This window comes from Tinamus guttatus, unplaced genomic scaffold, assembly GCF_059628265.1.
Source record: "Tinamus guttatus ecotype Peru unplaced genomic scaffold, ASM5962826v1 Tinamus_guttatus_pri_ptg000197l, whole genome shotgun sequence".
Lineage (NCBI taxonomy): Eukaryota > Metazoa > Chordata > Aves > Tinamiformes > Tinamidae > Tinamus > Tinamus guttatus.
This window is the reverse complement of record NW_028288731.1, coordinates 4,413,146-4,439,437: the sequence shown is the minus strand read 5'-3', so window position 1 is coordinate 4,439,437 and position 26,292 is coordinate 4,413,146. Positions and strand designations below refer to the sequence as shown.

The 26,292-nt window shown below is 45.9% G+C and overlaps 2 protein-coding genes and 1 pseudogene across 4 annotated transcripts in view; 1 reads left to right on the top strand and 2 right to left on the bottom strand.

The window, feature by feature from the left end:
- The first annotated feature begins 1,697 nt into the window (after positions 1 to 1,697).
- CLK1 (CDC like kinase 1) lies at positions 1,698 to 9,313 on the top strand. Of its 2 annotated transcripts, none has more exons than XM_088523742.1 (13): positions 1,698 to 1,809; positions 2,968 to 3,125; positions 3,349 to 3,577; positions 4,645 to 4,735; positions 5,138 to 5,204; positions 6,136 to 6,252; positions 7,051 to 7,217; positions 7,293 to 7,387; positions 7,485 to 7,614; positions 7,914 to 7,996; positions 8,474 to 8,553; positions 8,805 to 8,895; positions 8,983 to 9,313. In XM_088523742.1, the coding sequence occupies exons 2-13, from the start codon at positions 2,968 to 2,970 to the stop codon at positions 9,127 to 9,129; spliced, it is 1,455 nt and encodes a 484-aa protein (XP_088379868.1). In that variant the 5' UTR covers positions 1,698 to 1,809; the 3' UTR covers positions 9,130 to 9,313. The 2 variants fall into 2 exon arrangements, with proteins under 2 accessions (XP_088379868.1, XP_088379867.1); XM_088523741.1 differs by having other exon boundaries at positions 3,349 to 3,580.
- Positions 9,314 to 10,361: 1,048 nt separating this feature from the next.
- On the bottom strand, positions 10,362 to 18,655 carry BZW1 (basic leucine zipper and W2 domains 1). Its single transcript, XM_088523729.1, has 12 exons — positions 18,546 to 18,655; positions 18,084 to 18,157; positions 16,123 to 16,299; positions 14,027 to 14,121; positions 13,724 to 13,789; positions 13,296 to 13,431; positions 12,633 to 12,742; positions 12,343 to 12,513; positions 11,814 to 11,960; positions 11,344 to 11,482; positions 10,911 to 11,033; positions 10,362 to 10,816 (listed from the first exon to the last, which is right to left on the bottom strand). Exons 2-12 carry the CDS (start codon positions 18,145 to 18,147, stop codon positions 10,785 to 10,787), a joined length of 1,260 nt encoding a protein of 419 aa, XP_088379855.1. The 5' UTR covers positions 18,148 to 18,157; positions 18,546 to 18,655; the 3' UTR covers positions 10,362 to 10,784.
- A 777-nt stretch (positions 18,656 to 19,432) lies between these two features.
- Positions 19,433 to 26,292, bottom strand: part of LOC104565871 (aldehyde oxidase 2-like) — a 53,758-nt pseudogene continuing 46,898 nt past the window's right edge. Inside the window, exons 32-35 of the transcript XR_015913309.1 lie at positions 23,861 to 23,926; positions 22,647 to 22,835; positions 21,640 to 21,807; positions 19,433 to 19,486 (exon numbers count right to left, since the gene is read on the bottom strand). The product of XR_015913309.1 is annotated as an aldehyde oxidase 2-like (transcript). The remainder of the gene's footprint in view (positions 19,487 to 21,639; positions 21,808 to 22,646; positions 22,836 to 23,860; positions 23,927 to 26,292) is intronic.

Here is a 26,292-nt window from a genome sequence, read left to right as displayed (position 1 = left end):
TTTCTCCACCAAAAAAAAAAAAGTATGAAATAAAAGTACTTCAAGAGCTTTGCTCTCTGCATGATGCATTTTTTTTTAATATAAGCTCTGTTTTGAAAGTAGAGGGATCTCATAGGATGGAGTTATATCCTAACTGTTACAAATCATATGATGTCTATGTCTTCCTGTTCGTGGCTCTGAACCTCTCCCCAAGTGAACAGAATACAACAGAAAAAAATACTGGTGGGGTTGTTCCCACTCAATTAGAGAACCAGACAGAAAGTAATGAAGACAGAGAGAGCAAGTACAAGTAGCCCTGTTGTGGAAGTGCATGATATGGGCAGTCCCTGCTGGAGCAGGGGGGTTGGACTAGGTGATCCCTAGAGGTCACTTCCAACCTCAACCATTCTGTGTGTCTGTGTGAGTTGCTGTGTAGAGTGTCACTGCTATTTGGTTCTTGCATGCGGGCAGCTGTTCTGTTAGCAGCTGTTCGGAGCTCTGTAACATGTACAAGCCCTTAAATAGCAAAAATGCTAACGAAAATATTATTCTTCATTTGTGCTTTATTAAGTGCTATGTTTAAATCCATCAATCTAGTGCTGTTTGACAAATGCTCTACAAGCTACAAGGTGAGTTTTGTCAAGATAAATCCATCTGTGCAAAGGAAAAATATGCTGGTGTGTGGCAACACTATGATCTTGCCTTATGTCTGTGATGGAGGGTATCATCATGTATATTCTAGATAATCTCTGACATTTAAGCCATTAGAAAAATGATAGGAAAAGACAGTGTTAGAAGTATGTCAGGAACGGTACTTGGATTACTAGTTTAAGTACTGTAGCTGTATTAGTGGAGTGTAAGTACTGGGCGGCAACACAGAAAAAGAACAGTATGTTACCAGGGTAGATTGCCATGAGTAATGCACCTGCTGCATGTTGATCACAGGGTCAATTGGCGAAATCAAAAGAATACGACGAGGTAAAAAGCTAGAGTTGTCTCTCAAAGATGGAAGAGTTTCAGAATTTTAGTCATGCCCAAATTAAAAGAATGATTAAAAAAAAAATGTTGATGAGTGCACACTTGTGCTTCCTGTTTGTTTTACCCGTAGATCCTTTCACTCTCTGCCCTATATTTTGAATGCCAAATGAAATGGCTGACTGCTTTTTACTGAATGCTTTTTTAGGAGAGCCACATTTCAGACATGAGGCCTGGTTAGCTTTGCTGAAGCAGTACATGATACTACAGTCTGTTTCTACAACTCCTATTGAGAGAGAAATGGTGGTCCAAGGTGCCCTTTCACGAGGCAGGCCGTTATCTGCTGGCTTCAACTGCCCAGACAGGGCAGAGGTTTCCTGGGTGGGCTTTTCTGTTCTCTGGGCATAGGAGACGCTTTTTTTTTTTTTTTTCCCGGGGCTTTGTTTCTTTGGTAAGAAGTAGTTGGGTTGAGACCTGAAAATGTTACTAAAAGCTAGTGAAAGGTACTGTAAGATCACCCAATGACAAATGATTTCCGCATGTTTTAAATGTTAGGGGTTTAAAAAGTCTTCGGAAAATCATTAGTAATACGTGGTGTTTCTCCGTTCATTTGGAGGCGGTCAGATTTTTTGGGAGCGCCGAGGAGGCGAGGGAAGCGGCACTGCCGCTTTGTCGCTTGCGCCATTTAAAACAACCGTCCCGCCCCGCCCGCGCGGTGACGCTGTGACGCGTCGCCGCCCTCCAGAAGGTTCGTGGCGCCACCATTTTGTGGCGAGCTTTGGGCTGAGGGGCGGCGGCCGTTGTGGTGCCAACATCTGCGGCTCGCCGAGAGCGGCAGGATCCCCAACCGCTGAGGTGAGGCGATGGCGGCAGCGGGGCCCCTGGTGCTCACTGCCGGCTCCACGCGCTGAACTGCCGCGGCGGCGGGGGGAGAACTGAAGGACGCGGTTAGAAGGCGGGACGGGCTGTGGCGGGGACTTGGCCGCTGCCGGGGGATGGGCAGGCAGGTGCCGCTGCGCTGCCGGGGATGCTGCCCCTACTGTGATGGTGGCGGGAGGGAACGGCTTAGGGGGCCGCGCGGTCCGGACAAGCGGTCTAGGGCGATCGGGGCGCTTCTCTGCCGCCGCTCGCCTCTTCAAGCGGCCGCCATGTTGTGTGCGGGAGTCTTGCTCGGGCGCAGAGAAAATGGCTGCGGCCGGCGGGGCCGAAGGGGAGGCCGGGACTGTCTCCGCTCTCGGGCGGGAGAGCCGGAGTTGGGGCAGCTGCGAGGGAGAGACCTGTCCCCCAGCGGGAATGTGGCCCCCGTGAAGGAGCCCGGTCCGGAGACCGCCTTATGACGCGTCTCGCTTTGTAGTGTCGCGGTGTTCGGACTTGTATGTCACGTGAGCTGGAGTCAATTTTTGCGGTTGGAAAGTTAAATCTGCAGTGAGATCTTTCAGCTTTTCTTTTGGGGGATAAATAACCGGGAGGTGCCTGTATTTTATTTCCATCTGTTGGCTTTTTAAGTTAGCATTGTGAATTTTCCAGATGTTTATAGAAACATAACATAAAAAGCTAAATAATTTTTTCAAGTCTTAAAAAGCACACAGGGTAGTATGTGTGTGCCTTCCTTTTTTGTTCCACATATAAGTTTTCCTTTTTTTCCAAGTATATGCACAGCTTACCATATATTAAAGTGTCTGAAGGAACCCTACCCTGCTGACCAGCTTTGCAGAATTCAGAGTGTTTAGTGTCTGAGCCAAGGCCTTTAAAAAAAAAAAAAAAAAGTTTATCAGTAGGTGTAAAATCATTGGTTTAAGTTCCGTTATCAAAAAAGGTTATTTGGGGAAAATGCTTGAATGTAAAATTAACATGGAATAAAATGGAATGGGGGAAATTACAACTGGGTGATAGAAGGGAGAACTAAAAAAAGTCTTTATTGTCCTGTTAGAGAGTTCAGTATTAATTGTTCTTAAAATTAGTTGTTTGTTTCTAGGATATAGTCTTAAGAGCGAAATGCCTTTTCTTTCACAGATGCGGCATTCCAGACGAACTAATTATCCTGAGTGGGATGAAAAAGAAAGTTGGGATCGCAGGAGGTGCAGCAGTGGTCATAAGAGAAAAAGGAGATCACTCAGTAATGCACGGGAGAACAAGCATTTCAAACACGATCTTTCTAAACTTCCGGAGAGGTAAAAAACTTTCTGACTTCTGACAATAGCAAGCATCTGTTTTAAGATTTTACTGTTCTGATAAGGTTAATATTTCTGATAAGTTTCTGTTGATGTATTAAATGTATTAATTTTTAAGTTGCAGATATTTCAACAGGGATGTCTTACAGTTTAAAGCAAAATCCTGCCTTGCTAGGGGTTCTGGAATTGTTTAAATAAAGTTTACTTAATGCTTTGTTTGTAGTAACTATTCAGAAACCAAATCCATAAATGAAAGAGACCATCATGAGCGGCGCTATGTCGAAGAATACAGAAACGAGTACAGTCAAGGATATGATAATGGGCACCATCACAGAGACCATGAAAATGGTTATCACAATCATAGTAGCAAGTCATCAGGCCATAGCGGGAGGAGTAGTTACAAAAGGAAATACAAGACACATCACAGTGCCTCTCACCATCATCATTCACAGGTGGTATGACCAATTTTTAACTTAGGAATTTCTATTTTAAGAAGATAAATTCTCATCTAGGCAGTAATAATTGAGTATTGGGGTTTGGGGATATCTTAATGACTATTACTGATATATTGCTTTTTGCTAGGATTTTTTTTTCTCTTCGGTAAGGAATTTTCATAGTTCGTAGGTATACTTATGATACTACATGGAAGACATAGTTCTGCTGCTTGTTCACTGGATATATTTGAGCTGATTAACGGACAATAACATCAACTGAAGTATTTGAAATGCAGACATCACCTTAATGCCTTCATTTTTTTTTTATTATGACAAGTATTTAATTCAGTCATAGCTAAAAATCCAAATATAAGCGCTGAAATTCGTTTTTTGGCTAAACTTAGTATCACTGAATAGCAAGGATATACTGCCAAATTTTTACAGTATTTAGTTATTTATTTATTGGCTAAGATATTTTAAGCTTTGATGAAATAGCCTGTAGAATCAAATATGTGTGATGTCTGTCCAGTAGCAGGGCATGCTTTCTGACCTTTGTTATGAATTTAACTGTTAAAAAAGCCATAGATAGGTTTTACAATTGAAGCTCTTCAGCTGAGACAGCCTAAAGTAAATGTATATGCTATTTTTATAATTTTTAAGTTATTAAATATTTAGACAAGTGATTTATTATAAGTTGCTTAACTTATGTATTTTAATTTGGCCTAAAGGCTGTTTTATGTAGATGGTAATTTATTACATTCTTTATTTTCAAATAAAGGCACTGAAATTCTAAAGTAAAATTCAGTGAATCTATAATTTAAAAGAAAAAAAATGTGTTGTAATTTTTTGTTGCCTTTCCACTTTGAGTATCTTATCTGAAAATCTGTTCCTTGCCATGTTTTTCTCCTGTAACATAAACTATGTGCCCTGTGAATTTCTGGGGACTGAATTTGAAATTGCTCCTGCCGTTTGTGGCCTGGCGTGTATCTGAATGCCCGAATATCTCCCCGCTGAATGAATTTCGTATTCTACCCTGAATTCACTCGGGTTTATTGATTGGCTGGACGATCTTGGTGCCGTTCCAGAAGAGTCATCGAAGGAAAAGATCCAGGAGTGTAGAGGATGATGAGGAGGGTCACCTGATCTGTCAGAGTGGAGACGTACTAAGTGCAAGATGTATAGAATATTTTTCAAAACTTATTAACCTTTCAGATAGAATAATTTCTTTTAGCGTAAGATGTGAGGGGGCTTTGAAAGTCTTTTTTTTCTGTCTGTTGTTGGGGGGATATTGTTCTTTTTTTCTGTAGAACTTTAAATATTTTCCTTTTTTCTTTTTTTTTCCTTTTTTTCTTTTTTTTTCCAAAATAGTAAATGAAGTTAATGAACCTAGAATGAAATATCTGTAAATATGTCTTGATGAGAGTTGTCCAGTAACATCTCTCAAATTGTACTTATGTTTTTATAGAAGCACAGTCTAGAATAATCTTCAATGATAGTACTTGATTGTTTTTGTTGTTGTTGTTTTGAATGGTTGAATAAATTCACAACTTCTGTGACTGAGAGTTGTTTTCTTTTTAGATGAGATTGTTGCTACTTTGGGTGAAGGCGCTTTTGGAAAAGTGGTGGAATGCATCGATCACAAGGCGTAAGTGTGTTTCAGTTGCTGCTTGAGGGTTTTCTTAGTGATGCCATCAGGGTGTACGTAGTAATGAAGTGGTTTCAGATTGATTGGATCAAATCACTTGCTAATATGCTGATCTGTGTATTCCTTTAAATGTAGACATAACAAAATCGAGGGTAGTGGTTATTCATAAATGGGATTAGTATGGGAATAACAAATGTTCTAGGGCGACAACTGGAGGATTAAATTATTCCAGTTATTTACTCAGTTTCCGTTTTTTGAGGAGGGGAACGAAGTTTCCTATCTTTACCTTATGGTGTATTTGGGTGACCGGTTAAGAGTTGGGTTACTTGAGGCTATTGCTGTTCCCAAATGTAGGTGTAAAACCTCACATTGTACTTCAGAGTGTATAACCTGTGATGATGCAATACCATTTGGGTTCTAGCAGTTACTGTATTACAGATTGGGAACATATTTTTGTTCAGTGTCAGGGGTTTTGTATGTTTTTGGAATAAAATTATCTTTTCTAGTCACCGTAGAATATATTTGACAGCTCAGTTAATTTAACTGCTCAAATCACTGAAAACAACTTAATGTTTCTGACTGACAGCTGCGTAAGGCTGCAAAGCATCAACTTCCCTCTCATATTAGCCCAGTACACATAAATAAACAATTGGAGGCAAATCATTTTTTTTTAACCTTTAGGAGTAATACTGATAGAAGGTATTGAGTATATTTTCAAAGTAAATAATTCTTAAGTATTTATTCGGTTGTATGTGGGAACATGTGAAACTTAGGTATGTTTAAGTCAGCACATATTCTTAAAAATATATTTTCTGCTAAGGTTCAATATTGAATTTTGTTATAAACGGTGTTTATGGGGATAATTGCCAAATTTTCTTAGTTATAACTATCCATACTTATAACTCACCATAAAAAACGCTTCTTTTTTCAGGGGAGGTAGGCATGTGGCTGTGAAAATAGTAAAAAATGTTGATAGGTATTCTGAAGCAGCTCGTTCGGAAATACAAGTACTGGAACATTTAAATGCCTCGGATCCCAGCAGTACATAGTAAGTATGCAAAGAAGATTGTACCTTGTTTTCGCTGCATTTTTATAATGGAAAACAGTTATATTACAAGCCCAGAATTGCTAATTAGTAACTTTTGAGTACTTTGCTTTCTAAATCAGCTAAGGTTACTCCTGTTTGGTATCTCTGATAGTTGCAGAGCAGCTGTGCTGTTTGCCTCTGCACACGCCTGTGCAGCTGCACACAAGTCGCTCTCTAGCTCAGTGAGCTTTCACTAGGCCTCTTGCAGTGCTTTCTCCTCCATGGAGTCGTAGCCCGTTCAGAGCTGTGAAGGTCACCTGGCTTTAGTCAGTGCAGCCATAGTATTGATCGGCTATGCAGTATAGGAACGCTACCTTCGCTATCATGTGGTTGTTGGAATTTTTAAAAATATTCCCTCACTCTTCCTTCCCGCCCCCCCCCAAAAAAAAAGGAAGCCTGTGCAAATAAATGACTAATTAGCTTGTGCAGGGCCTCACTAGCTGAATTTACAGCCAGCCTCTTGAAGTGCCTCCAATGGGCACTTGAGGAGAGTGTCTGGTGGTGGTGCTTCAGTGGTACTTGCTATCCCGAATTTATGAGGTGAGGAAAAGTTACTGCCAGGCAGCTGTGCTGGGTGCCTCACCTGAACCAGGCACACTGGTTTGTTCTTGTGAGCTCTTCTGTTTATATTAGATCAGGTTATTGACACAAAAAACCCTTAGATCTCCAAAAGTCTCTTAACTTCGTAATTGACAAGATTATATAGCCATGTACCTCTAACTGAGTGTGGTAGCTGATGTGGTTTTCCTGTTTTTGCAGTCGCTGTGTCCAAATGTTAGAATGGTTTGAGCACCATGGACACGTCTGCATCGTCTTTGAGCTGTTGGGCCTCAGTACCTATGACTTTATTAAAGAGAACGGCTTTTTGCCATTTCGCCTGGACCACATCAGGCAGATGGCCTATCAGATCTGCAAATCTGTGAACTGTAAGTCTGGGTCTTGCTGGATTCGCTGTTAAGTTTTCTTGGAATAGCGTGTTAACTACGCATGTTATCTTGCAGTCTTGCATTTGAACAAGTTGACACACACAGATCTGAAACCTGAAAATATTTTATTTGTGAAATCTGATTATGTGGAAGAATATAATCCCAAACTGGTAAGACTCCACTGTCTTCCTCTACCCACCTCTCAGCAGCCAGCTGGGTTCATCATCTGCACTTCATCATCTGCATTTGTGTGCTTCACTTTTTCAGAAACGTGACGAGCGCACACTAAAAAATCCAGACATCAAAGTTGTGGACTTCGGGAGTGCAACATATGACGACGAACATCACAGTACTTTGGTGTCTACAAGACATTACCGAGCACCTGAAGTTATTCTAGGTTAGTAGACTTGATTTCTGTCCAAGGGCTTTAGAAGTCAACTTGTGGTTAGACTAAGCACTGGAGACATGGAAAATACACTGTGATGGAAAGGGCCGAGTTAACAATGTGCTCTACATAAGCCTGAACCTTGGGAACACTTTGTGCTTCCCAGAGCTGATGTGAGCTTATACAGTCTAAGTTAAGCTCTTACCTCATTTTGTCTGTAACAAACACTGAACTGTGCTAGGGTAGTACTGTGGCTTCTGTTTAAATGGTTCTTAGTTCTGTATAAACATGAACCATCTCAATTTCCACAGCACTGGGGTGGGCGCAGCCCTGTGACGTGTGGAGCATAGGCTGTATCCTCATCGAGTACTACCTCGGATTCACCGTATTTCCGGTAGGTAGAAGAGCTGCTGCGAGGCGCCTGCAGCACATGGGAAAAACGTGCTCCCATGGGGAGCAGGAATGGGGCGTGCTGGAGATCACCTTGTATTTTCTGCAGCAGCCAGTGGCAGAGAACAGAGTTGTTTTCAGCAGTGATATAGCAGCAGTTCATTGTCAGCACCCAGTACAGGACTGCTGGTATTAAAGGTGGCCTCAGCCACCACCACCATCAAATACTGTGTGTGTCGTGGTGACAATAGTGCTGAAAATCGGAATTTACTAACAAAAAACAATGCCCAGCAACAGACAAACTTGATATAAATTAATTTATTTTGGGAAGTAGAAGGCCATGGACCCCTTTTTTGTTATTATGAGAAATACTGTTAAATGCAGTATTAAATATAGTCTTAATAAATGGGAAATACTATTGTTTGTAAGGGGGATGGCCAAAATTATGTGGTTAATTACAACTTTATAAATTTTCTTCTAGACTCATGATAGCAAAGAACATCTGGCAATGATGGAGCGAATATTGGGACCTTTGCCAAATCACATGATACAAAAAACAAGGTAAGTACATTTTTTTTTTCTGAACCGAGATTGCCTAACTTATAAATTTAGAGTAGTTTCCGATTTAATAGCAATTAAATGATGGCAAACAAGTTCAGTAAATGCAGATTCATCTCTGCTTTATCAAATTGGCCTTTTTTGTGTGAAGTGGTCTTGTATTGGTTCCTGGGGTTGTGTTAAACGTGCTGCCAAGAACTACGCATGCAGGCTTTGCTTCTAGGGCACATAATGAGCTGTGTGCTCTGTTAAAGGAAACGCAAATACTTCCATCATGACCACCTGGATTGGGATGAACACAGCTCAGCTGGCAGATACGTGTCGAGGCGCTGTAAGCCACTGAAGGTAAGAGAGGGGAAAACACCCTGTGGGGGAGAGCTGTGACACTAATGCTGGAAGTGAAAGTAATAGACTGTGGGTTTCCCTAAAAAGGAGTTTATGACTTGCCAAGATTCTGACCATGAGAACCTCTTCGACCTCATTCAAAAGATGCTGGAATACGACCCAACCAAGCGCATTACCCTTGAAGAGGCTCTGAAACATCCTTTCTTTTTACCATTGAAGCAAGAAAACAAGTAAGCTCCATCTTACAGCTGAGCAAGGTGTTACGGACTGTCAGTCAACAACGGAAGCATAATAAAGTTTTAAAAGTTATTTATTGTGTAAAGGTAGCTTTATAAATACCTATTTTGTATTATGACCCTGTTTGGATACTTAAATTTATTGTTCCAGATGCTGAAATAAAACTTTCTATTTAAGAAAAAGATAATGATATACTGATAACTGTTTTTACTTAAATAAAATGTCGGCCTACTTTAGCAGGGTAAGTGCAGACTCTGCCTCCTCTACCACGGAGTGTAGTCCTGGTGGAAAAGTACTGTTATGAGGGATGTATGTTAATTAACTAGGTCAGTGAAATTATATAAAATTGAAGGGGCAAAATCATTAGAGTGCCTCTTCAATCCCTCAATTGACAGAAGCTTTAAATTGAATGAAAGACAACCCCAGAACACGTTTGAGTGTAAGGATGGCCTTTATTTGTTTAAAAAATACAAAGGAAGGAAGATCACGGTAGTATTGAATAGATTGCATTGTGGTCACCAAGGTTTTGCCTGTTTAGAAGTGCACTGGTCATGAGTGTTTCCATTAATGCTCATTGTTAGCTCACAGCACTGTTGACCCAAACTTCCCTCAAGCTGTCTTTAATCAGGAGCTGTCCTGAGAATTGCTAGTAAGAATTCAGACAAAATTTTGTTGAGTAGCTAATTACCAGACCAACTACCACCATAATCACAGTTGTCAGTGCCCTGTGGCTGTAGCATTTTGTCCCACTTCCCTTGCAGCAGCCACCCACCTACTGCCAGAGCCAACTTTGGCTTGTGCAAGGGGAGAACAGCAGGAGCCACCCACCTGGGACACCTGGTGCTGCTTGGGGTGCAGGTGAGGGCTGTCGCACTGCGAGGCTGGCTGTACCTGCTGGCGCACAAGCGACAAGGGCGGCTGAAGCACCAGGACCCCGCAGTACCGCCCCTGCTGCGGGGGCCTCACAGCTCTGTTGAAGCGCCCAGGAACACAGGCCCCCCCGGCAGTGGTGGCTCAGCACCTCCTCATGCCCCGCCGTGGGGCCATGGCCACAGCAGACACTGGCTCCCCACAGGGCAGCTGCGCTGCACCAGGATTACTTCCTGCTGGAAGCGTGGGCAGAGATGACAAGAGAGGCTGGTGGGGGGGGGTGGACAACCACATCTATGAATGGGGTTACTTGGAGCAAGCAGAATGGGATTAAAGTGTCACACTAAGTTACCACAAAAGCCATGGCCTCTTCACTTTGGAGACTTAACATTTTAATTTGCAAACAGAACTGCCATAAATCTCATTTACCGAAGCATGTCTACTACTCATATGGAGATAGAAAACTCAAGGGGTAACACGGATTTCATTCTGGAAGGCCTTAAATTACATCATTACAGTAGAAAATACAGGAGGTAGAATAACTGAAAGGACTAATGTAGGTTAGAATCAAATCTATAGCTCCTGTAAGCTACTTAAAACATGGTTTTAAAAACTAAACCCAGTATTTCCGTGACTATAGAAAACAGTTAAAATAAATTTGCCATGAAAGCCCTTATATCATGCTTGATACAGGGAGGTAGGATGTAAGAATCAGAAGGACATGTGAGACTTGACACTTATCTACAGCTCCTGTTTGTTTTACTGAGGACAGAATTTCCAGGTCAATCGCCCTCTTCAGCATCGGACTCAGACTCTGCAAGAAAGGGAGGTTGTCACAGGTCAGAGAGGTCCTCAGGTAACCAACCGCCCCATACCGTGTTTCAGCCCCAACCTGGCAGCTCCCCTACCTTCTTCAGCATTCTTGAGCCATTCCACAAATTTTTTCATTTGCTCCAGAAAAACACTCTTGCCTTTTGCAAGATGGGCATCTTTATACCACTTGAGGATGGGTTCTTCACTCAGAACTTCAGCTGATTGAAATGTGTAAAAGCAATGTTAAGTCAGCAATCAATTGAATACCAGCTGCTAAAGTCATCCCTTCCTGGCAGCCTTTGCTCCTCCCCATATGTATTTACACATAATTTCAATTTAATAGCATGTTTCTAATGTTCTTGTGTAGCTACAGATGCACAAACATGTTTAGAGTAACCAGAAGTATTTTGAACAGCCTGAACTGTCCCAACACCATAATGGGCCTCAGCCTCTAGCTTCTGAGGCTCAAAACAAGCCTGTTTGTTGAGGCTTAAAAAAACCCAAACAAGCCCACGCCGAGGGAGTTACCTTTGTAGAAGAGCACCACTATTTTCTGGAAGGCCTTCATGAAGTGGATGTTGTCATAACAGTACTCCTGAATCTTCAGTAGAAGAGTCAGCTCTGACTGACCTTGGGTAGTAAAGGCAGCAAGTAGAGGGCTGTATTGCTGTAACGGGAATGGCAACTTGGCACTCACAGCCGCACACACCCCGCTTTCTCTCCCACCCGACTCCGCTGCCAGCAGTTTGTACCAGCCACTTGCTTACAGAGTTGCAACCCACACCCTAGGGAGGCTCGGCAGCCCAGTCACGCTGATGCGTTTGCCTCAGTGTAGCTCTAGTCTACCAGCGACTAGAGTGCTCAAGGCACTACAGCACACCACAAAGTCCTCTGTGCTGTGTGCCCACATGAGCTCCTGTGTACAGCAGCTCACAGGGACAGCGGGAAGGCGCAAGCCCCACGCAGCAGTGGCTGGAGCCCATGCCTAGGTACGGTACCTTCAAGTGCTTGATGGCTTGCTCTGCTACCAGCTCCTCCTTTTTGTTCCATTCCACAGTGCTCATTACGCTTGACCAGATTATGGCTATGACAGTCTGTTCTGAGATGTTGTTCTTCTTCATCTCCTCCTTCACGTACAAGATTATCTGCCAGTCAGAGGAAGAAAGAGTCAGCACATAGCCATATATGGCAGTAACGCAAATCAAGCTTTTGTTCCCAACACTCATTAAAGACAAAAGTTGAGCTGCACAGAAATAATGCTGCTCAAGTCACACAGTACTCAACTTCTTCAACTTCTCCAAATTTAAGGCAAACCAGAAGCCTTCAGAACCACAGACTCCTTGGCTATGCACCAGGATGCAGGACAGTAAGGAAAGCCTATGAAGCTAACACCAAAACACACTTGTCCTTCTAATCCCTTAAGGGACCTGTGGTGTTCAGTATCTATCTAGGCATAAATCCTCTTCAAAGGAAGATTTTTTTAAAAAGTGTTGTCCAAACAGTTTTGCTTCAGACAGACACACTTACATCCTTAAATGGATCTCCCCGTGACATCTGCTCCTGAAGTTCTTTCTGCAGCTCCTTCCGAGCACCTATGCTTTGCTGGTTCCGAACATACTCGGAAAGTTCTTTCAGTCCTGCTTCAGTGAAGTACTTGGAGAAGTGTTCAACACTTTGCTTGTTGGCTGGGAAGAGTTCCTGAAAGCAAAGTTTGCAGCAATTTTTTCACCACAGAAACATGTGCTGAGTAAATTTACATGTTGGTCAATTTACCAAGCTGGCTTAAGAATCAAATTGGTAATTTCAGTGCAACTCACCATCAGCCTGTTATCCATGTTCACTTTACGAAGACTGACAGCCACTGCGTTGATGTCCTTCTCATTTATCCACGATTTGAACAGCTTGACTGCAAAAGCTGCAGAGACACCTGTGCAACAAGAGCAGTGTCGTTACCGAAGTGCCCCACAAAGCGAATCACAAGGCCCCATAACACCCAGCACCTAGTTTGTCACCCTGCTCCCAGAGCAGGGTGGCTGTGGGCCAGTGTCCCAGGCAAGTGCTGGTGCACGGCCATGCAGACCCTCCTTGCCGCTGGGCACCAGGAAGGCTTCCTGTGCCGAACCCTGCATCTCCCTGCTGCAGTCTGGGAAGCAGTCCAGGGGCAGGGACCACCTTCTCCAGTCGGGAAGGCCCCAAGTGAAACTGCACCAGGATCCTGCTTGGTTGCACAGGCAACTGCAGCCCCAAGCGTCATGCGGATCTGCTGTTCTCCCGAAGTCTCACCAAGACCCGCAGGTAACTCACTTCACAGTCATCTTTGCCAATTCAGGAGAAAGCCTCTCGCCACACACGGCTGGCGAGCTGCAGGAAGGCAGCCCCCTCACACTCACCACCTACCATCCCCAGCCACCATCACAGTGAAGCTTCAGGGTCTGTCTCCCATCACTCTTTCCTTAACAGGGAAGCTGGGCTGTAGTTACCTTCTTTAACCAAGTTCTCATTATACAGACTGTTGAGAACTGATGCATTAAGTGTCCCATTGGCCAGCAGGATTCCCGTCAACATGGCCAGTTTGTTCCGCTCAGACTCTGAGAAACCTTTCAGGAACAGCAGCAGCTACAAGAGGAAGTGAAAACTGCCATGAAACAGCCATCTTTCATGGACATCAGCTACTCTGACTACTGTCTCCATCCTAGATACTCGCTTTTGTTTCAGTCAAGCTACTGCAGCAGCAGCACTGGTACCCTGCCAGTCTTTTCCACGAGTCACAGAATAGCTCTTCAATTGGGAAGTTTAAAGCATTTTCTGCCTTGTTTGAATAATCTATTTAACATCCTATCTCTTCTGGATAGAGATTAACTGGTAGAATTTGAAGGTTTTTATCAGAAGAGATAAGCCAACTTCATACCTTTTTGACTTCATCTTCAAAGCCTTTCTCTAGGTACTTGTAACGCCTGATGAGCTTGTTAAAAACCTGGGAAGAGATTGAGCGCATGATGTTTTGTTCTGAAGTACAGAAATCAAGTTTAGTAAAGCTGGTGTGAACTCTTTCAGAGTTCTTTTAGCTAAGTGTCCCACACCTAAAGTCATCTTTAGGAGGCATCCTAAAGCCATGCTGTAAAGTGGGATTTTACCTAAACATCCAGCTATGCAAACATTTCCTTTCTTGACTGCTAAGCAGAGGTTCAACTGTACCTGTCTCAGAACTAACCTGAGCAAATGCTTGCATGGTTTCCAGGTCTTCCTGTGCTGCAAATACACAGACATCTGTGCGCATCATGTCATCTGCCAGGGTACCACCTGGGGCTAGAGAAGGGTTTCAGTGTTAGTGGTGTTACTCTCCAACAAAGAGACAGATTCATCTCCACAGCAAGAATCCCAGCACCGAAACACACAAGATAAGGACAAGATGGCTGCTCACAACATAAGGAAGGAGTGTCCAAATCACTGCACAGACATCTGCATCCTGCCTATTTCACAGCTGTTGGTGCTCCACATTCTCAGTCAGTAGCTTAGACAGGAATATCTAAGTGTTTAGACTCCCTGTGGTTCTGCCCTTAAAGGAAACCCCTAAAGCTGCTGCTAGCACAGGTCTTTTGGGGTCTCTCATAACGTTTAGAGTCCATAAAAGAGTGCTTCTGCACCACTCCTCTTCCCTTTAATACAGGCATTTGATCACTGCACCAAGGCTGCTCAATACTAGGGTGAATTCAGGTCACAAATTCCCGTACCTCAGGGTACCTCATTACTCATTTCTAGGCCATCCATACACAAGGGAGACGTTTTTTACACGCTAGGCAGAAGCAGAACTTAAAGACCGAGGTGAACTCTGCCTTCAGTAAGGCAGAAGGACGCCAGTTTTTATTTAGCCTTGTCCAGTCAGAGATCAAAGCTCGTCTACTTGGCTACTTGTTACGGAGAGGGAGTTGAGCACAGGACTCCTGTGTTACCATCAACAACTTCTCAAAAGCTGCATTTCTGAGCAGGAACTTAAACTGACTAAACTGGTCAGCAGTGCCCATCTGCATTGCAGTGCTCCCTTCCACCTCACCACTGGTCCTCAAAGGCACCTGCGTGCATTGGCTTAAACTCTTAAACCTAAATGAAGAGATTGTTACATTTCTTACAGTAAGAAATTCTACCTGTGGTGCCCTGTGTGGCAGGCAGTTACCTTTGCTCACACCACCAGCATCAGCAGAAGCATCGCTTATCAAGAGGAACACGACAATATGAACACTGTTCCAATACGCAGCTTTTAGATCAGCAGACATACTTAACAGAATTGAACTGCTTTGCATGTCTTTTATCCATAATTTGTTCCTATAAATTGCCTGATGCTTGCACAGTAGCAGTGTGGAGACCACTTGAATGTGCCAGGGACATCTCTCAACCACACACATCCACTGCAGAACTGCCTCCCGCCCGGCTAGGCCCTGAATCAGAGACTTCCTCTCCTTCCGCTAAACATTCAGGTCACTTCAATTCTATTTCTGCTGCCTTACAGAGAGAGGGAAAAAAAGAAAAAGAAAAAGAAAAAAAGCTTTCTGCAGCTGCCAAATTTCTCATTTAAGTCTTTATTCCACACACCCCTGCCCCCAACTACAGCATAACAAACAGGATCTTCTGGTGTAGACAGACCAGGCAGAGGCAGTGACCAGGACACTACTTTAAAAGGGTCCCTTACTTGAAGCCCTTCTCATGCTAGTCACTCAGGTAGGAAATGTGAAGTCTAAATCTAGAAGTACAACAGCTCTCCTGCAACTTTTCAACCTCCTGTAGTTCTACGTACTTCTCACCTGGTGGACAAGATCTCCTCCACTCGCTTGACAGACAGGGGCTTTGGGTGGACAAAGCCTCTCGCCATCTCCTTTCACTTCCTCCCTCCCTGCTGTCCGCTACTTGGCCACCACCTCATTTCTCAGCCCAGGCTTCTGTTAGAGCCCACCCCCTCACTACCACTATGACCAACAGCTCATAATAGGCCAAGAAGGACACATCAGACCAATAGACCAAAAGCACATCAGGTTCTTCCAAAAGCAACATGACTTGGTGAATAAATAAAGTCTCCAATATGTTTTCCTTTAAGCCAAGCCTGTACAAGGGGCTATGTAAGCTTTGAAGAATGCAGACCAACCCAAGCAAAAGTGTGATGCATATAGACTATTTCCCCAGTAATTTGATTGCTTAGCTACTCGCTATGCTAGATGACTACACCCCACTCCACGTGTTCAGCCAGCTCCTTAGCCACATTTTTACAGAAATAAAATGATCTCTTGAGTTAAGAGCAGCCCCAGCACAGGCACCTACCCAGCATACCACCGGCCACCAGGATATCGAAGAGCGTTTCTGCATAGCGGCGATAGTCAAGTTTCGCTCCAGAGGCATCAAGAAACTTTGCTACTGCTTCCAAGTCAGTGCCTGTTTCACTTAAACCTTGAATGATACAGTCCTGGAACTGAGCAGGCTCAAACCTCTCTTTTTCATCTGTAAAAATAAAGAATTTATTAAACTCAAGTTGTCACATGCAGTTGAGGCTTTTTTTTTTTTTTTTAATTAAAGCAGCGAACTTGGAAAGAAAGCAAATAAACAAACAAAATCTATGCAGTGTCAAGTCAGAAACCCAAACTAGGATCTCTAGTACAAATAGGGACTTAACAGTACAGCCTAAAATGAATTGACAGCCACTATAGCAAACTCTGATCAGTGAGACAGTTATTTTTTTGCCAGGACAATTAGCTTCTCGTAAGTATAGGCTCCACATGAACAATTCCGATTAATTATTTTTTCCCCTGCAGCAGTTTCCTCAGCTAGGAAATCACTGCTACATCACATCAGTGAGGCGTTTTCCTGCTTTCTCTCCTCAGTGAAGGGGGAAGAGACTGCCATAAGCTAAAACATTCCTTAGCTACCTCTAACAGAAAGCTTAGAGCTCTGGCACTTAGAAGAGCAACCGCTTGTGAGGGTCCTTAGTTAGACCTCAGAAAGCTGAGCTGGCTTCCAGGTTCCCTTCTTACATCCTGCTCCTGTGGCAGATCGCAGACTTTCAAACTGGAGGTTTATCTACCTGCTGGATGCTGATCCACACATGCACTCTGCAGCTTTGTACACTTGACCCAGTTACTGCAGGCCCATTTTAGCCACGTAGGCCTCTCTGTTTGGGATGAAATATTCTGACTGCAACATTACGTTTGAGCCAACTGGCTCGTTTGGCTACAAAGGGCAACCCCCTCCTCTGGTGGGAGGTTAAGAGTCTCTAGTGGCTTTTCTCATGCGCCCGCAGTAGTGTCTATAGAGCTACCTGCAACACAGCTTAGCCAGCTCCATTAACACCTGCATGAGCCCTTTACAGGAGGCATGAGAGTGTCCTCATGATCAACGCAAGTTTTAACATGCGCATAACAGCTGGGAAGAAGCCCAGAAATTCTGAGTCAGTTATTTTCCGGGAAAGATCTATGAAGCTGATGGCAACCACACAGCTGCTTGGAAGCTAATCTACAGTTAAATACTTCCAAAACAGAAAACAGAAAACCCAAAGCGCATACCCAATCAACCCACATGGCCTCAAAAACCTGGATCTGCAGGACAGACTAGATCCAACTCTCAGGTCTATAATGTCTCACGGTATTTTTACTTTGATGCCAAAATAGGTTGCGAGACAGGGTGTATCCCTGCAGTAGTATATTACTGCATCTGCACGCAGAGCATCCCTAACACTGTCTGTTTGGGTAGGGACACTGCTTGCCTTTCAGCGAGGCAACGTAAAACCTCTCCTCTTGAAGGAAACCGTTTAACCTTATCGCATCTCTTCGGTCATTCCTGCACCAGTGAACGTGCAGGTACAGTGAGGATGCACACTTGCACATCCCAGAGCTCAGAATAGTTTTATTTTAAAAATAGTCAGTCTTAGAGCGCTAAAGTGACCATGCAGGCCTTACTCAGCAGCTAACACCAAAATCTGTCCAACACACCGCTGGAGCCCTGCACTGCCACAGCACTGGGCACTTCTGCTTTCAGACACTCGGTACAGCTGTGGAAAGAGGGTCTCGCAGTTCAAGATTGTCACTAGAAATATGGTTACATATCCCCTTTTTTTTTGGGGGGGGGGAGGGCATGAACATTCAGGAGTGTCCAGAGTTAGCGCAGACACTGCGTTCTGCACAGCCTAGTTTAAAACATTCGTGGAAAGCAGCTGCAGGCAGCAGCCCTTTCGCTTTCCTGCCCAGCGTCACCTTTCCCTGACCGCGCGCTTCCCGGGCGCGGACTCTTACCTCTCTTCCTGGTTTTGAAACGCTGTCCCGATAGCGTTGGCTTCTGCTGCTTTTGATTATTCATAAAAGACACCCTGCGGGGAAGCGCAGCACACGGGCACGCGCCTCAGGACGCGCCCGCACGGCCCGGCACGGCTCGGCCCGGCTCGGCGCGCCCGCTCCCGGCCTGCCCCGCGCCGCCTCCCCGGCCTCCATTTTCCGGGCGGCGGGTCCGGCCGCGCCGCGCGCAGCACATGGCGGCCACCGCGCGGGGGGCGGCCCCGCACGGTCCCCCCGGCGCCCCCGGGCCCGGCGCCCCCGCCCCGCAGCTCCCGCAGCGCTGCGAAGGGACGAGGCCCTCGCGAATCCCCTCCCCCCCTCCGCCGCAGCGGCCGTTACGGGCGGCCTCGCCCGGCGCCATGCGGACCCCGGCAGCGCAGCCGCTCCGCTCCCCCGTACCCCCCAGCGCAGCGCGGCGCTCACCGACTTTAAGGCAGAGAGAAAACGCCCGAGCGACCCGGAGCGGAGAGCAGCGACGGGAGCGACAGCGGTAGCGAGCACCCTGCGGGCGGAACCGACGCGAGAGGGGGCGGCGCGCGCCGCGCCCGGCCGGCCCATCGCGCGTGGGGGGTGCGGAGGGGACGGCGGCGGCACCGGCGCGGCCCAGCCCGCGGCGCGACCCCCCTCGCCGGCCCCGGGGCCGCCCGGTTGCTCCCCCGCCCCGACGCGGGGCGCCCCCGCCCTCCGCCGCCCCGCAGCAGCGAGCGGCTCCGCGGCCCCCCCCGCCGCGGCGCAATGGACTCGTCCGGCGGCGGGAGGGCGAGAGGGGTTGGGTGCAGCCGCCGAGGTGGGAGGGGCTACGCGGAGGGCGGGACCGCTCCCCCCCCCCCCCCCCCGAGGCGGCTCTGCGCATGTGCGCGAGGCGGTGGCGCTCGTGGCCGTTAAAGCAACCGACAAAACGGCCTCGGGTAGAGCGCGGGCCTGGGCGCCCCCTGCTTCAACAAATTCCAGCGAAACCGGCAGAAACGCTGCTAGCCCCGACCATAATCCTAATTCCGCAGGGGTTAGATGTTCCGGTTTCACAGGGGACCAGCTGTTTCATACAGTCTGCCTGATGTGTGCAGCACAGGGATTTTCTTGGAGTCCATAGGTAACACCATCAGCTCCAGTGTAACATGAAGCAAAATCTGGTTTAGAAAGAAATTTATGTTTTAAAAGGAAACATTTCTTATTTGGTGGGACCATACAGTGTGTACTAGAAATAGGGATATGTGTGTGTATGTGTTATAGTTTAACTTTTTCCTTGCTGGAATGCTGTCAGTAGGTGCCTGAAGGAATTACCTGGTTATGCCATACTTAAAAACACACTATTACTCTATGCTGATGGCTCACGGCTTATGGGTTCCGGGTTTATCTTTTGGAACCTGAAAGAAAATATAAAGAAAACAAGGCAATTTTGCTAAAAGAAAAGACAAATTACCATAATTCACAAATGCACATTTCTTTTCAAGCACTTATATGTCACTATGAGCACTAAGCCCCGCTTTCTCATACTATAAAGGCTTATGAAGCCAACCAGCTTGCCTCTAGGGGACTGTAAGATGTTTGTCATCAAACAGTTAAATAAGATACCTCTAATAGGTACCTAGCCTACAAAAGTCCTTTATCTTGATTGTGACTCCTGCTAATGTGAGAAATTGTATCACTTTGAAAAACCTAATCACTCGCTGCTCTGCATGGGAGGAAGCAAAGGTGGATGAATGAGGAACTCACACTTCCAACCTCAAGAAAGGTTTGAAGTCAGGATGTCTCTTGCTGGCTGCCTTTGAAATAACTAGGGCTGCAGGTTTGCCAGAGTCAGCTTTTTGTCTCATTCATAGAGAAATTTGCAGCCTATGGCAGAGCACAATTGCTCAGTGCAGCTTTTGGTTAGGCTGCCATGACAAAAAGGATGTGATTATTTGGTTGATAGAAGTGAAATATTCTCTTACTGGGTGCTATCTCTTTATAACTTGAAAATTATATTGGAAATATTCTGTTTTTCACAGTACCAGGAGATCTGCAAGTATCCGGAGAACACGTGAAATGAGTTTCTGTGCAGCCATGTGAAAATCTTTATACCAGGAAGGTGCTGCTGGTGTTTTGCAGAGGCTACAGCCTTGTGGCTCATCAGCTACACCAAACATAACCTGGCTCAAAAGAGGACAACTGTAAATATGTTCTCAGCAGCAGAATGATTTAAGGTTAAAGCTTTTATTAGAGGAACTTGTTACAGTAAACAATGTCATCATATCCCTTCCTGGCCTCCTTTCTGAAGAAGCACTTCTGTGTGATCATCCTTGGCGTGCAAAGGCAGGGGAAGGGAAGCTGGCTCCTGCCTCAGACTCACAGAGTAAGTGTTCTCCAGCTGGCTACTGCTCTGTCCCAGCAAAAGCTACTAGTGAGGGAAGAGCAAGATGCAAGAGCAGCAGAGTGAAGGCATTGCTCTGGAAAGATAGACACAGGGCACTACAGAGACAACGGTGTGTATATATATATATATATGCATATATATGTACATATACACACACATATATACACACACTTTTTTTTTTTTTTTTGCCATTCTCATTCTGAAGAAAGCAGAGGCAAACCACGTAAGTAGTTATCCAAATAATTTTGGTGCACGTGGGGGAAAGTTCAGTAAAACTCCACCAATTGTGGGTGCCTGTTCCATCTGTGCAAGATATAAGATACTGGAAGACAGTGGTTGGTCCAAAAGAGCTGGAGTTGGCCCTGTGCTGCTGTTTCAGATAGGAAAACTGTACAGTTGAGGGTCCTGGTAAACCCAGCTGTGAATGGGTTGTACAGTGGGAATAATCATCTGAACCTCTGCCTGGTTCATCACACAGAGAATGAGCCGATACTGAAGTAACTGGGACCTAGACAGTTTGGTCTTTACAGTGAATATCCTGAATTTGCACTCAGATTCCATGGAAGCCACTGTGAGTGGTGATGCTTGCATGCATCCATGCTGGCTAGATGTGAAGCGTGGGCCTGGCGGGTGCTCTTGTGCACACAGCCTGTGTTCTCCTTGGTGTGCTGAGACCAGCGTGTGCAGCAGCTATCTACTTCCCTGGTTTTCAAGGAAGAGAGGAAGGAAACGGGTGCATGGGACAAAGTGGAATCAGCACGGGCCAGGACCACAGGCCAAGTGATAGAGCACCTGCACTTTGTGTCAAGAAAAAGGAATAATTCCTAATAGAGATGCAAATTAAGTAACACTTAAGATAAAGTCAGACTACTCAAAAATGCTTTCAGGGGCTTTGAGAATAAGGGCAATATACAAGTTGAAACCATTATCACTGAGGAAAGTGGGCAGATTCCTCAGGTCTGGACAGGTGATAATCTGGCTGTCAGTTTATACCACTCTGCCAACATAGCTAAGCGAAGTGCCACTGATTAAACAAAATGCCAAGCACAGAACGTTACAGAAGAGAGATGTGGTTCACTGATCATTTGTGTGGACACCCCATAGCGATTACAGAGTATTGAGGAGGTGGCTTGTTCATGAAAAAATAAAAATACCATTCCCTACCATCTTAATGAAGTCATCAGCACAAGCCATGCGAATGCGCTCCACAGTCAACGGGCTGTCCAGCGTGAAGTCCAGGGACAATCCCCTTTCCTTCCGCGCAGCAGCTTCTGCCTCTCTTATCGCAAAGAAAACTGAGCTGCCCAGGAAGAACCCGGCCTCACCTACACCCTGACAAGAAAAGGGGCAGCAGAAATGCTTGGTGAGTTTAGAACTGTCTGATGAGTTACAAACACACACCGCAGAGCTAAACCAGCACATCTACTGCTCTGAATCAGCAGCTCAATATCTGGCTAACAGCAGCAAGCTTGGGTTCAACAAACTTCCTTGGATCTATGAGAATCTTCAGAAAAACATCAAGGCCCAAGATTTGGTTAATGGAGATAATTTTAAAAATTACAGCACAGATACACTATCAGAAAAGTTTTATTCTGTGACTTCAATGGTCACATGATAAAGCCATGAAATAACTCATGACTCCTCATATAAATTTCCTTTTTTTTTTTTTTTTCCTCCATATCGTAGTGGACTTTATTCTTCACGATCAAATAGAGAAGAAAGCCCTTCTTCAGCCTCTCTTAGAACTGGATTACATTCCCACACCTATCTCACAGCTTCCTGTGAGATTCTAGAAAATTCTCTCTCTCTCTCCACATGACTTCTCCGTCTTTAAAAAGGATCATAGTATTTCCTTCTTCCATCCTTTTTCCTGTTAGGCAGTTTAAGCTCTTAAGGCTGACTCTTTCCTTTCCTATCTGTAACACAACAGCTAGGTTCCACTGGGACAAAAAGGCTCCAGTTTTGGTTAGAGCTTCCAAGTGCTGCTGTAATGTCCATAGGTCACAGGAAGCAAGAGTCTAAAACCTCAGAACAGCAGTGCTACATCGTTTAAATACATGCATTGGAATTTATTTTGGAAAAAAAAAAAAAACGCACCTCCTATATACCACAAACATAGAATCACACAGTGTGCTTGCTTATATTGTGTACAATAAACATGGCCAGCTTACCTTAGAGGAATAGATGGCAATTGAGTTGCGTGAATTTGGCAGCAAATACACGCAGAGCTGCTCAGGAATGTCACAGGTGGCAGGGATCCTATATGTATCGGGGCCAAGGGTGAGTTGCTCTCCTTTTGGGGAAAAGTAGATTTCTGCCATTGTATAAAGACCAACTCCCTGAACAAAGGCCCCTTCAATCTGACTGAAGGAGAGAAAAAAAAAAGTACATTTTTAAATTTTGATTCGGTCATTTTAAAAGATAAAAACATACATAAAATTAGACTTTTTAATATTACACATTAACTGGCACCTTTCCTTCCACAAGTAAAAGTTAAATCAACATGGACTAAAACAGGGCCAAAGTGTCCTCATCTGACTTGCACAAATATTTTCACTGGCTCAAGTTCCACTCTCCCTTAGTTTCAGTGAGTTTAGCCAGGAATAAGTCAGTTACTTCTGATTTGATTTGGCTGAACTGAGAGCTGAGTTAAATCCATTGGATTCAGGGGTATTGATCAAAAGAACCTTAGTAAGGAGATATTTGCCCACAATCTATGACACAAATAGTCTGCTCAATCTGATAGCTATTTTAAAAGAATTATGGATTCAAGCAAAATCTTCTAAAGAACCTGTCAGGCACAAATATCTAAGAGATGGGATATGAGGAGAAAATAACAGGCCAACCTAACATAGGAACAACTGCTGAGGAGACCCCTGGGCTGTGACAGTGATGGTGTAAACACTGACACAAGATGGCTGAACCAAAGTGCTAAGGCGGAATAACTTGGGTAAACCTGGCAATTCCTGGATATACGTAATGATCATAATCCACTAGGCAAAGGGCAAGTGTGTGGGGAAGAGCTTGTAACAGGATAAATATATAGGAGAAGAAAGGGTTTTTAATTTAGGTTATATTTTTAGAGACATTTCCTTTGACTCTGCAAAGGAAATTCAGGGTGCTAATCCTAAAACAGTCTATTGGACCTGCTCTTACTCATCACTTCTCAAAAGATGATCAAGAAGTGTAAACTTAATCTGATATTTTCTGTAGCTGCAAATAAAGAAATGTTTGCCATCTGCCAGTCCAACTTCCTTCAGCCTTACTGAATAGTCTCTTATAGGCTTTGGTGGAATTAAATTGAAAATTATTTAGCAATTATTTAGACACAAAGAACCGTCAGTCACTAACATATAATATACAGCACAACTATGAAGTTACATACCTGTCCTATATCTATAGCTGGATTTATGCTAAAACAGGCATCCATGACAGTGTCTGTTCTGATGTTCTGTTAAACAAATAGATGTTATGAAGTTATATTTAAAATACCCAACAAAGAGATGCTAAGCAATATGCAGCCCCACCCATTAAAGATCAGTCATCACATGTATTACAAATTGATTCTGACAAATGAAAGCAACTTGAAACAGATTTTTCATTCTAATGATGCCTTTTGGTTGTCTGATCATGTGACATGAACATGGAGGGAGGAACAGGGTGATCTTAAGTTCAAGAATGGCTTCATTGCTTTTTTTCTTATGGAAACTGAATTGTTTCATATTATGCTTAGCTACCTCCTATGGTTTCTTCTAAGTGTGGAAGAAGTAACCTGAAGTCCAGAAGACCCAAAGTTCCTCATATGTAATATTCCCTGGACAGAATAGCAAAGAATGACTATGCTGTTACTATATAAGGTCCCATGGCTTCTCCTCCTAAATCCCAAGTGGATGTAGTCTGATGGGGTTAACAGAATCCTGTGACTTCGGACCATAGCTCCACATGGGCTACAGATGTATGGCAGTTGCTGCCACAATATGCATTTCCCTGGGGACCAGGAGTCTCCAGGCCCCCATAGGAGAGGCTGGGAGACTCCCATAGAGGAGCCTGGGAGACTCCCAGACCCGAATAGTGGAGTCCAGGAGGCTCAGAGGCCCCCACAGAGGATGCTGGGAGGCTCCTAGGCCCCCATAGGAGAGGGTCAGAGGTCCCCGTAGAGGAGGCCGAGAGGCTCCAGGTCCCCATATCGGAGGCTGGGAGACTCCCAGTCCCCCATAGAGGAGTCCAGGACACTCCAAGATCCCCTTATAGGAGACCGGGAGGCTCAGAGCCCCCCATAGCAGAGGCTAGGAGGCTCCAAGCCCCCCGTAGGAGAGGCTGTAGGTCCCCATATCGGAGGCCAGGAGGCCCCAGGGCCCCCATAACCGAGTCCAGGAGGCTCCAGGCCCCCCATAGGAGAGGCTCAGAGACCCCTATAGAGCAGGCCAGGAGGCTCCCAGTCCCCCATAGAGGAGGCTGAGAAGCTTAGAGGCCCCCACAGAGGAGGTCGAGAGGCTCTAGGTCCACATATGGGAGGCTCCCAGATGCCCATAGCGGAGGCCAGGAGTCTCAGAGGCTCCTGTATGAGAGGCCAGGAGGCTCCCAGTCCCCCCTATCAGAGGATGGGAGGCCCAGAGGCCCCGATAGATGAGGCTGGGAGGTTCAGAGGCCCCCATATGAGAAGCCAGGTGGCTCATAGGCCCCCATAGTGGAGGCCGGGAGGCTCCCAGCTCCCCATAGGAGAGGCAAGGAGGCTCCAGGGCCCCCCATATCGGATGCCAGGAAACTCCCAGTCACCTATAGAGGGGGCTGGGAGCAGAGGCCAGGAGGCTCCTAGCCCCGCATAGGAGAGGCTCTAGGTCCTCATAGAGGAGTCCAGGAGGCCCCAGGCCCGCCATAGGAGAGGCTCAGAGACCCGCATAGAGGAGGCCGTGACACTGCCAGATCCCCTTATAGGAGGCCGGGAGGCTCTGAACCCCCCATAGCAGAGGCTAGGAGGCTCCCAGTGCCCCACATCAGAGTCCAGGAGGCTCAGAAGCCCCCACAGAGGAGGCCGGGAGGCTCCTAGACCCCCACAGGAGAGGGTCAGAGGCCCCCATAGAGGAGGTCAAGAGGCTCCAGGTCCCCATATCGGATGCTGGGAGACACCCAGTCCCCCATAGAGGAGGCCAGGACACTCCTAGATCCCCTTATAGGAGGCCGGGAGGCTCAGAGCCCCCCATAGCAGAGGTTAGGAGGCTCCCAGTCCCCCACAGGAGAGGCTCTAGGTCCCCTTATCGGAATGCAGGAGGCCCCAGGGCCCCCATAGCAGAGTCCAGGAAGCTGAGAGGCCTCCATAGAGGAGGTCAGGAGGCTCCAGGTCCCCATAGAGGAGGCCGGGATCACCCAGCTCCCCATAGAGGAGGCTGGGACAATCAGAGGCCCTCATAACAGAGGCCAGGAGGCTCAGAGACCCCCATAGCAGAGGCCGAGACACTCCCAGATCCCCTTATAGGGGGCTGGGAGGCTCTCAGCCCCCCATAGGAGAGGCTCTAGGTTCCCCTAGCAGAGTCCAGGAGGCCCCAGGCCTCCCATAGGAGAGGGTCAGAGGCCCCCATAGCCGAGTCCAGGAGGCTCAGAGGCCCCCATATCGGAGGCTGGGAGGCTCCCAGCTCCCCATAGAGGAGCCTGGGACAATCAGAGACCCCCATATGAGAGGCCAGGAGGCTCAAAGACCCCCCTAATTGAGTCCAGGAGGCTCAGAGCCCCCCATAGCAGAGGCTAGGAGGCTCCCAGTCCCCTATAGTGGAGTCCAGGAGGCTCGGAGCCCCCACAGAGGAGGCCGTGAGGCTCCTAGAC

Coding starts and splice junctions, on each gene's coding strand:
- BZW1 (XM_088523729.1), bottom strand. CDS start 18,147: ATGAATAATCAAAAGCAGCAGAAGCCAACGCTATCGGGACAGCGTTTC. Junction 12,743..13,295: donor TGAGAACTTGGTTAAAGAAG/GTAACTACAGCC, acceptor CTTGTTGCACAG/GTGTCTCTGCAGCTTTTGCA. Junction 11,483..11,813: donor AAGCCATCAAGCACTTGAAG/GTACCGTACCTA, acceptor TTCCCGTTACAG/CAATACAGCCCTCTACTTGC.
- CLK1 (XM_088523741.1), top strand. CDS start 2,968: ATGCGGCATTCCAGACGAACTAATTATCCTGAGTGGGATGAAAAAGAA. Junction 7,615..7,913: donor AGCACCTGAAGTTATTCTAG/GTTAGTAGACTT, acceptor CAATTTCCACAG/CACTGGGGTGGGCGCAGCCC. Junction 7,997..8,473: donor TCGGATTCACCGTATTTCCG/GTAGGTAGAAGA, acceptor ATTTTCTTCTAG/ACTCATGATAGCAAAGAACA.